This window comes from Nuphar pumila, chromosome 1 (assembly GCF_984573655.1).
Source record: "Nuphar pumila chromosome 1, dmNupPumi1.hap1.1, whole genome shotgun sequence".
NCBI lineage: Eukaryota > Viridiplantae > Streptophyta > Magnoliopsida > Nymphaeales > Nymphaeaceae > Nuphar > Nuphar pumila.
Genome location: NC_143249.1, coordinates 182288525 through 182299625, shown reverse-complemented (window position 1 = coordinate 182299625; position 11101 = coordinate 182288525). Strand labels below are relative to the sequence as shown.

Genomic DNA, 11101 nt, shown 5'->3' with positions numbered 1-11101 from the left:
AGGGCCTCGACAGCACAATGGGTCGATAAGTATCTCAACAAGATCCTTTGCTACAAGGTCAATTACTTGGGCGAAGTGAAGAAGTATTTGGTGCAGTGGGAGGAGACAACGAAGCCAACGTAGGAGCCAGCATTCCGGATAAAGAGCCGTTATCTGGCCAAACTCAGAGCCTACCATAAAGCAGATAGCATTGAGGTCGTCGCATGACTTGAAGGGGGGAACATGTTCGCCTATGATCTACTTTGTTCAGTTGTGTCTAGAGTCTGTTTTTCTTTGGTTGAGTCTTGATGTAAAGTGTCGAGTCACTTAGAACTTTCTTTGGGCCACCCCATGTACTTTGGTTCAGGTTGATAATTACCTTGAAGGGTCAGTCCATAGATTTGAACTGTAACGAGCCTTCGGGCAAAAATGTGAATGAATATAAATACGAAGAGTTTTCTTTTGTTCACCCTCATTGTGATTGCTTTCAAGTGATTGTGATTTCTCTTCCTCTCTATTTTATTGTTTTCTTGTACTTTCAATTATCAAAGTTTTTGCTATTGCAAGTGAGCGATCGAAAGGCTTGCAATGGTAAGAAAGGATCGTCGTACCGTACTGGCCTATTGAAGAAGTAGGACCATGACAAAACTTCTCTGGCTGTTAAATATTACTGATAAAGATTAATAATGGTGAGATAGGACCCTCACCTCAAGGCAAGACATGCTTTTTGCATCTTGAGATGCATTTTTAACAACACTGACATTACTTTATAACGATGACATAATTGTTGCCGTTATAAAGTAAAACCCTATAATAGCGAGAGCCAAATCTGAATGTTATGTACATATAGTCGGTAAAGTGTTTTAACGACAATAACTAATGGCCAGAGAATCTCATAGTTATACATATGTCTTTAATGACGAGATGTGGGCAAGGGCAAGGCATTCCAGGGGATATCCAGTTTGCCATTAATGATAAAACTAATAGCGGTGAGATTCATGGATATAATAGAGTAATAACGGTGAGATTCATGGCTTGCCTTACTGATAAAGCTAATAGCAGGAACAAAAATCTAGACGTTATTGCTTTATCAGTAGTGTTAAGATTTTTTTTTTTGTTGTTGTTGAAAAAGAGTAGCAGTTGTTGACCCTCATCCTTGTAGTAAAGTTTTTGGCTTCCCCGGTGGTTTGACCGTTGAACTTTTCACACCTAACAGCAATGTGACAAGAGATTCCACTGTCATCTCTACTCCTGCCTATAAACTGCACCAGACGATTATCTCGTAGCTCATTGTATTTACCTCCGTATAGGAAGCTATGTTGAATATCCTTTTGTGGAATTTAGATTTGTTTATCATCGTGTATCTTGCATGATCGTATGACTTGGATCATCAATGGCTCATGTATTCTTTGATGGACTCCCTGAATCAAATTATCAGTCAAGAATTGTTGCATCTATCTATAATGAATTTTGCCCCCATTGTAGATTTTGGACCAATGTTATCAAAACTGGTCTGAATCAGTCCCTTCCCGAAACGATCAATCCCTCTAACTGGGTTCCTAGCAGCCAGTTGTCACTAATGAGCAGAGCCTTCTCTCTCCACCATTATTTTTCTTATTTCAGTATTTATTTCTTCTAATTCTTTGCTTTATCTGACCTTCATAATTTTTTTTTTCTGATTTTTGAATAAAATTTCAAATTTTTTAATGTTCTGTTTCGAGATCAATTCTATTCAATTTGATTTTTTTTATTTAAAAAGAAAAAACATAGCAACAATGGTTTGGGACTACTCCGTGTGACGGGTGGATGGTGCACATGATGAGCTCATCAAAGCTGTGGGGGGGCATCTTTCTTGCTTATGCAACAATTGCCTAACCCTAACAATGTTGGATTTTGTACGGCGTTGCATAATTTTCTAATGAAATTTATGAATATTTAAACCAATAAATTTATATTTTATTCGTGAACAATTTCATGCCACACTGCATTGAGGGGCATAATTTTTTAAGTTTTATAGGTTACTTGTGGATCCTAAGCTATTGCTTCTTCCAACGGACATGTCCGAAATTGTTAATAAAACTTAGCGGGCGCTCCTGTATCCAGACTCCAGACAGAACGCACCCACCACCAACCGGTGTAATTATTGGTGACACCCACCCCCAACTCTCTGACGTCATTGCTCGGAACTAAAGTCAAATGCTCACACTAAACCCAGAAAAGAAGTAGGGAAAAGAGAAAAACAATATGATACTGCATTTATTTTTTGGAAAAAATGAAGGAATAAGAAATTAATTCATTTCAAAAGTACAACCGGCAAATGCACCAACGCTAATGTAGACCAAGCGTAGCCCTACTTGCATCGCACTCAAATCTCTTTATTACTTTTTTTTTTGCTTCTTCTGAATCCTCCTCACACACCAATGCAACGCGTTCACATGCACAAATAAATGAAACACCTCTAACTAAGCCACCACACCAGTGAGTCTTTGTTTAACAAGTCTATATTGAACCTCACTACAAACAAAATGGCCCTCTCGATTTGAGGCATAAGAGAACCGGGTACCCCTATACCCGTCACGCGTGAACAAAGTGGGCTCCATGCACTTGAGTGTATCGTATAATTATTGCTGATATAGCGGGATGCCTGATTGAATTGAAATGGTCCTTTCACACCCCAATGCATGAGATTCCCTGCTCTTTGACACGGTTTTTGGTGGGGACCCAGTTGGACTACTTCCACACTATCACCACAAAAGAACAGAAGGAGATTCTGTACAAGAGATAAGATGGGGAGCCGTATCAAATCAGAAGTTCTCCTTGTGGAAGTCAAATTTGGTGCTCGTCTTCCTTGAGAAATCAAGGGACAGCTGCTCAAGCTCCTTGGTTAATGCCACGGCTCCACAGTAAAACACCCCTGTAAGAAACAAAGTCAAATTAAGATTAACAACGTTGAATATCAGTAGTTTGGTTCATTTACCAACTTTATAAGACTACTAAGAGGAGTTGGTTGGTTGCTTGGAGGGGTAGAGAAACTTATGTAAAAGGTGAACTTACCAACTCTAGCATCCTTGTGGTTGAGTGCAATACGCTTGAAGACATTACGCCAGTTGGGCTTGGCAAAGTGTGTCTTGACCCTGGTGCCGGACACAATGTCCTCGCCATTCTTGGCATAGTTTAGAGACTGAAGCATTGCAATGAGTGCAGACCTTGCATCGCCTTCCTCGTAGACGCTTGTGCAGTAGTTGTGGAGTTCGATCACGCCATTCTGGTCGGACTCGGCAACTTCGTTCATCACACCCTTGAACCAGTCGAAGGAGCCCTGCTCCCTAGTCACCCAGTAGAAGTAGGCCCTTGTGGTCTTGAAGGACTTTTTCTTTGATTTGACGCCATTGCCGCCATTCTCTACCTCCTCTTCCTCTTCCTTGGCCTTCATGTTGTTGACTATGTCCTTGACGATGCTGACGAAGGGAGTTGCACCGATCCCCAAGCCAACCAGCAGCACAACTTCGTATTTCTGGTAATCCTGAGCTGGTGCTCCATAAGGCCCATCAATCAATACCCTCGGGAAGCTGCAAGAGGGATAGTCCTTTAAATTTTGTTTTTTCTATTAAGGACTTTAGTAATTGGTTGAATTAAATAAACCAATGTGTTTGTAATGATGATAAACTTGCTGTCGATGAGATCAAATTAACACTGAGCAGTAACAAGGTCAAACTGATCCCCAAGTTTCATCATTAAGGTTTGATTTTCAGTTAGGAAGTAAAGAGTAATTAAGATTACAAACCTTGGGTAGCCAGCTCCATCTTGGTTGTAGTCCGCTCTAAGCAGGCCACTCTTGCCACTATCCGGTGGTTGGCAGACCTGAATAAAAAGAAAAAGAAAATTTTAGAGATGAAAAGACGTTGATAATAGAATGTGAATAAATTATGAACGCATTGCTCCGTCTTTTACCTCAGAGAAGACGGTTTTGAGTTGGCTTGTCCAATCTCCTAGTGTACGGATGTGGACGCTCAAATAATCATCACTAGGAGCCGAAGTAATGGAGAAGGGGTGCCTGTTCAAGTTTTCAAATAGTAAAATTAAAACGTCGCCAGCAGAGCACAAGATTTTAGGAACTGATGGAGTGCAGTTTAAGACTTAAGTGCCCCAATACGGTGCACAATCTTAACTCCACACCGTAATAATACCATATTGGTGAAGATCAGGCAAGTAAGTACCACTCAAATGGGGAGACAGCTGCACAGTTAACGAACATGTATTGTCCACTTTTGTACTTGAAGCCATTAGGCCTGGACATCTGCAGGGTCAGAACGTTTCCAGGGTAAACAGCAACCTGCATGATTAAGCAAAGCAGAGAACAAAAAAAGTTTAGACTTTAATTTCAAGAGAAACGGCAAATTTCTCTGTTCTTTTTCTTTACAAGATTAGGGAAGACTGGGGTACCTTCAGAATCTTAACCGGCTTTATGCCTGACCTGAATGCCCTGATCAGGCGCTCGGTGGCATACAACAATATTGGGATTGCTAGATACATCCATGTCTGTAAGCGGGAAGCATGCTTGATGATTAGCGATCAAAAGGAAAAGGGAATAGCTTAACACACTGGAATTGAAAATGAAGTACTGATCTAAACATACCGTCTTCTTGTACCAATCTTTGGTCAAGTAGAGTTTGTAACCGTGGACGATGAACAGAGCATAGACGATGACAAACAGATGGTGGGAGTACCAGAAGGCATTGAAGCCAGTCAGTTTCTTGAGAGGTTTGGGCAAGTTGAGCCTGTTTCTCCTGAACCAAGGGGTGGCAAGCGTGAAGGCAATGGCCATCAGCACCACAATGACAACACCAGTCCACCCTTCAGTACCCTTCACAAACCACCAGTAGTTAGGAGGTCGTTGGTCGCCGAAGAACTGTTTCATGGGCTCGTACTCGGCATCGGTTGCATGGAGGAGACGAGGGAAATCGCACGTCAAGTGGGAGATTACATGCAGTCCTGTCCCAACTATTATTCCCACGGCAATTACCTACAAGACAGGATTCTGTAAATTCAGGAAACCAAGGAACATCTAGGAACTATAAAACTACTTTAAAAAAAAAATCTTAAGTTGGTAATTAAATGAAGGTTTAACTTGGGCCATGCATTAATTTTTACCTTGTGGAAATTGAGATTGTCATCGAAAGGGACAACACCGCCCAGCTTAGTCTTGTTCCTGAGCCATGTGATGGTGTTCCGGCAGACCGGGAGAAGAATTAATGCCATGTTGAACTTGAGAGTCTCTGCACCACCTTTGGCAACGGACACGCAGTAGCCCATGACATGGAATACGGCTCTATGCTTGTATTGTATGAACTTGTAGGTGAAGAGACCAGCCATTATGCCTAGCCAAAGCATGATCACCCACACCCTCTTCCAATTGTCCTCCAAGAAATACTTGGTCTGGTTGTACCACCTCTTGATGGGGTTGTTCTCCTTTGTGGGCCTCAATTTCTGGCTCAGCATCTGACTCAAATAACGACTGTTGGAATTCGGTGCCACTGATTGGCTCGGGCCTTGTAGCAATAGCATCTCAAGGTTTACAACCTGTCCATTAATACAATTTACCAACAAAGCCAAAGAATTAATACAGAAAGCAAAGACCAAGTTAAGAATTAGTCCATCCTTCTTTATCGATCCTAGCTTGTGTAGATTTAAGCTATGTTTGTGCAAAAACTCATACCTCTATGTAACCCAGATTGTTGGGGTCCAATTCTTCCATGATGAGAGCCGCATACTCTTCTGCTTGTTCTTGAACCTTGGACAGCTTGTTGGCTGAAGCGCTAAGAGTGATAATCTGAAACAATTAATTCATCCAAAGAAAAGCACCACCTATTAAAACTTTGAACAAAAAAACTGAAAGAGAGAGAGAGAGAGAGAGGGCATCTTCATATCTAAAATCCTACGGTAGCAAAGAATCCTTACCTCCTTAACCTCTGCCTCAGCGATCCGTCCATCAGAATTCTTGTCAACCCTGTTAAGTTCATCATACGTAAATACATATATAAGATAAAAGAAGGCAAGAATTGAGAAAAGGAATGACGTGATCTGTCTTACAAGTCGAAGAAAATCTGGAGCCTAGCATCGAAGCCCTGATCTGAGATCTGCTCCCAGAAATCCCGAAGCTCATCCTTGGTTATGAAAGGCGCTATGATATTCCTCCGACGCGCCAGCGCGTCGTATAAAGCTATGGCGAATTCCTTCGACTCCTTCATCCCTGAAACGGCACCAGCCATATTCATTAATCAGAATCCCAACGCAAGAATCCAAAAAAAAAAAAATTGAAAAAGAGAGAGGGGGTGATCAGTAAGAGTTTAATTAATTAGGTAGGTTGTAACGTACCGATGCATTGGCTGAAAAGGGAGCGAGGGAGGACGCCCTCGATGTTGAGCTCGTTGAAGCGCTTCTCGATGGCGGACCAGCCAGCGCTGCCGTCGGCCTTGGTGATGAACCTGAGACCGACGAGAGCTCCGGCGGTGGCCGACTTGGAGCGGTCGAGCTTGCCGGCGGGCTGCCGCTTGGTGACGGAAGCGAGTCGCTTGAGCTCCTGCGAGACGTGTCGAATCCGGTTCGAAGCGCTCCGCATGACGGAGGAGCCGGAGGACTTCTTCTCCAAGGTCTGGGCAAGGAGCGTCACCTCCGGGTCCTCCTTCTCCTGCCCCGCCTTCTTCACGCTGTGTACCGCCACAGAGTCGTCTCGGACGTCGAGGGTGATCTCAACGTAGTCCTCGTCGGCGGCCTTGCTGCTCGTCTCGGCGGGGAGGTTGAAACGGGCGCTCTTCTTGCCGCCCCGCTTGTTGGTGAGCGGCCCGCTCATTGGGCCGCTGAACCCGACCCGTTCGCTCCCGGTGCTCTCCGTCTCGTAGTTGTTGTTGTTGTTGTCTGGCCAACCTTTTCCGTCCTCCATCCCCATCTTCCAATTCTGAATCCCACCACCACCACACTCAAAACCTCAGAAACACACGCACACACAAAAACAATATCACGACCAGAAAGAACTTCCCCCACTCGAAGATAATTAAACGGCTCAGTGCCTTCAAGAAACCGCTCGATTAACCGTTTTCTCCTGCACGAACACGAGAGCTCGGAGTTTGAGTGAATTAGGGAGGCAACGATGTGATGATTCTTATGCTTTCTTTTGGGAGAGGAGCATCTGCATGACGTCCATGCAAGCAGAAGAGGTCCATTTATAACGGTGGGTGGTGTCCCGCCTGCTCGAATTGTTTGACCGTGACTCGGAAACGGTTCCTTCGTCAACTCTCTCTCTCTCTCTCTCTCTCTCTCTCTCTCTCTCTCTCTCTCTTGATTTAATTAATCTGTTAGTATAATTTCTTTTCTTTTTTAAAGTCCAGCTGGGGTTAGGCTGACACCTACCAGATATCTCTTAAGCCCCATGTGGGGATACCACCTCGGTGGTCCGTTATTACGATTCTTGCTCTTTCCATTGTTGCGTAGTTGAGATATGGAGTGAAACCGGCTCGAAGCTTCACACGTTCAGACCTAAAAATGTCACCTACAGGGTCCCCTCCTTCCCTCTCCACTCATTAATCTGATTAGGCCTTTAATTAATCATAGACCCATTTGCAGTCATGGACCAGTTGGTAGTTTGGTAGCTCCTGCAAAATGGCTCCCTTAATTTAACATGGAATGGATATGGGTTGATGTTGGTAGATATATATATATAACATTGTTTGTAAAAATGGATCCATCTACTACATCCATGTCAACTCCTAGGTCACCTGAGTCTTTATTACCAGAGGTACTACGATTTAAGGTCTAGGTTACTCACCAGGGTATGCTAAGCTTTAAGTAATAGTGGTCACTAGCCCCAAGGGGTTTGGTGCAGTAGGGGAGGCCATGGCTACTGGGCGGGTAGTCAGGGTTTCATTTCTATGAGCTCAGCCCGTTGCATTAATGATGGCAAGGGATAATTACCCTTGCTCAGCCGAAGCTCGGGGACTCCAGAGGGGTAAGGTGTACGCTACGGCCGGTTTACACCGTTGCAAGCTTAACCAGCATTACTATAAGTCTGATTATACGGAGGTGGTTTTCCTATCTTTTCATGAAAAAAAAAAAAAAAAGCCATGGTGGTCACTAGGTAAAAAGAAGTTCGGAGGACCAAGCTAAAGAAAGATTCACATGGGTACAAATCGAACCTAATCTCCTCTCCACATTTTCTTATTTGCAATGTTTAATTTCTAATCTCGGGTTTCGTTGAACAGTTTAGTTGACATTGAAGGCAACCAGAATTTATTGACTTTTTGAGACTATGCAATATATAATTAAATCGTGCTTTAACTTTCTTCTTAGAATAATTAAAAATAGTAATAATATAGCTACCTTCTCTTTGCCATAGGCACGATCTCATCACACATGAAGGAAGAGAAGGATGAACGATTCCCGTTACATCATCTCATATCCTATCCTGTCAACATTATATATATATATATATATATATATAAAGTGAAAGATTTAATTCATAATCCATCATTGTTTGGAAGTAATTTAATAATTTTTATATTTGCGAAAGTTAGGAGCCAATTTCCCCGTGTAAAAGCATAATATTTAAATTGACCTCGATTAAAGTCTTGTATGTCCTCGTTAGGAAAAGGAGGGTAAAAACTAAAAAGAAACGCCCTTCAGCGAGGGCAAACTCTTATATAGGGTAGTCGGTCGAACTACCATTTGGGACAAAAAGCAAAAAAAGGTGGTGCAGAAATAATAGCAACAGTTCTCCCCTTCAATTATGTTTGCCAGCTCGTTTTCCTACCCAATGTAAATTAAAAAAAAAGGATAGAGTCGTCCCTGTTCCACAATTATGCATAATAAATTATGGAGACTCGCAATTCCTTTGACCAGGCTATTTTGCCTAGCAAGTCTTGCTTGTTTGATGCATTTGTGGAACTCAAAAATACCTTGGCAATTGATATTCTAGTGATATGTTGTTGCGATCTCGGCACCACCACCAGGTATTAAACAAGTCCCTCTGGTTGATGCGGTTGGCACCAAACCCACCATGGTAGACTGGTAAATCTATAACGATGGCCAGCTAACTTTTGGGGTTCGAATCTTTATAATTATACCCACCCAGAGCAAACTTAATTACCCTAAATAAGGTGATTATACCAGATTAGTTGGTTGGGCTTTGTCTAGTGGGACTGAGTGTTACCCACTACAACAAAATTGTTAATTAGCGACCTAAATTTACGATGATTTTTTTTCGTCATAAATTAGCGACAGATTAGCTAGAGAAAACTTTCTTCATGAATCTAATTAGCGGCGGATTAGCAATGAAAGTTGTTTAATCGCTAATCCATCGTTAATTAGCGACAGATTAACGACAACAATTTTTCGTCGCTAATTCTCAATACAAGAAAACCATTTTAACGAAGAAATTTTTCCGTCGCTAATCCGTCGTTAATTAGCGATGAAAAATTCTCTCGCTAAATCCCTCGCTAATTTTCGATTTAAACCGAGCGGGAAATTTTCCCTCTCTCCTCGTTCGAAATTTAAATCGACCGTGCATGATTTAAACCGCTCTCTCCCCGTCGAAGAGCGCGTTGTAGAGCATGACGGCGACAAGGCAGTTTCACAAAGGACGGCGACGTCGGCGGACGACGACGATGGAGGATGGCGACGACTTCGGAGGACGCAGTTTCATGGAGGACGGCAATGATGAAGGACGACGACAATGGAGGACGACGACAATGGAGGACGACGACGATGGAGGACGCAGTTTCACGGAGGACGGCGACGGCGATGACGGAGGACGGCGACGACTTCGGAGGACGTCGTTTCACGGAGGATGGCGACAAGGCTGAGCAATTGATGGAGGACGACGACGCCGGTTCACGGAGGACGGCGATGCCTGAGAGCACCGGTTCACGGAGGACGATACAAGTCCGGCGACGAGGCAGAGCAATCTTTCTGTGCAATGTCTGTCGGGTGCGGTATAAGTCCGGTTATTGCTGCCGGAATACCGCCCGACAGGGATTAATTTTTTTTTAAAATTTAGCGACAGATTAGCGACGGATAATGTCTGTCGCTAATTTATCGCAAATTTGCAATGAAATTAACGGCAGATAAGTTTTTCGCCAATTAGCGAGCAAAAATTCGCGATGGCCTCTATTCATCGCTAATCCGTCGCTAAACAGTTTAGCGATGGATAGAGGCCATCGCTAATCCACAATTTTCTTGTAGTGACCTAACCCATGGGCTATTATGTGCACAACCTCTATCCCGCCGTCTACACCTACAGTTATTGAGAAGCAGCGTACGTGTTCAGGCCAACCCAAATTCCATTTTTGGTTCAGGGGACTCGAAGGTCGTTTTGTTTTTTTGATAAAACCAGTAAAAATGGTAAATTTTTTATTTTGATTCAGAGAACGTTCTTTGGTTATATGTGTTTGATACTATCAAGTATCAAACAAAAGCATATTAACTTCCAAAACAACATACGTGTCTCTCTCTCTCTCCATTTACGTTTTATATATATATATATATATATATTTGCATGGAGAAACCATCATCAGGATTAGCTCTGCCTGCTCTGCTTACAGTCACTGTCCTCCGTAGGCTTACCCCTATCATTCACGTTTAAATTACATGTTTTGGCTTACATTACCAACCCAAAGAAAAAGACCCGCAACAATAGCAACCAGTCGGATCTAATGCCTATAATTGTGTATTATTTTATAGGAAAACTACAATATGTTAAACAACCAAATCTGTTTGCTTTGCTGGTAAGAATCGAGATTCCCGTACATTCTTTTACAAATCTATCCCTATAGATACATTCGGCGTTATCCGTTTGCTAAAAAACAACGGTTAGATCATCGTAATAGGATCAAGAAGTTATAATTTTTTTTATGCTTGAATATTTATGAAAATTTTAAGCCATTGATTTTCAACCCTTAGAAGATCATCTTTCTTATACTTCATAATTGGATGATCTAATACTCTTTCTATAAAACCAAGTGTCTAGATCACACCCGTACCATAAAAATTTTGAAAAAAAAAAAACTATAAAAATCTTGATTCATACCTGTGAACAGGTATATTTGGTTGCTAAACATATTTCAGTTACCCT

The 11101-nt window shown here is 42.4% G+C and overlaps 1 protein-coding gene across 1 annotated transcript; it reads right to left on the bottom strand.

Moving 5' to 3' along the window:
* Positions 1 to 2464: 2464 nt before the first annotated feature.
* On the bottom strand, positions 2465 to 7175 carry RBOHA (respiratory burst oxidase homolog A). Its single transcript, XM_090001517.1, has 12 exons — positions 6355 to 7175; positions 6070 to 6229; positions 5938 to 5986; positions 5696 to 5809; positions 5131 to 5559; positions 4616 to 5002; positions 4423 to 4518; positions 4197 to 4312; positions 3931 to 4033; positions 3764 to 3840; positions 3034 to 3548; positions 2465 to 2893 (listed from the first exon to the last, which is right to left on the bottom strand). Exons 1-12 carry the CDS (start codon positions 6923 to 6925, stop codon positions 2784 to 2786), a joined length of 2727 nt encoding a protein of 908 aa, XP_089857643.1. The 5' UTR covers positions 6926 to 7175; the 3' UTR covers positions 2465 to 2783.
* Between the last annotated feature and the right edge of the window lie 3926 nt (positions 7176 to 11101).

Coding starts and splice junctions, on each gene's coding strand:
- RBOHA (XM_090001517.1), bottom strand. CDS start 6,925: ATGGGGATGGAGGACGGAAAAGGTTGGCCAGACAACAACAACAACAAC. Junction 4,519..4,615: donor AAGATTGGTACAAGAAGACG/GTATGTTTAGAT, acceptor TCCCGCTTACAG/ACATGGATGTATCTAGCAAT. Junction 3,841..3,930: donor TCAAAACCGTCTTCTCTGAG/GTAAAAGACGGA, acceptor CTTTTTATTCAG/GTCTGCCAACCACCGGATAG.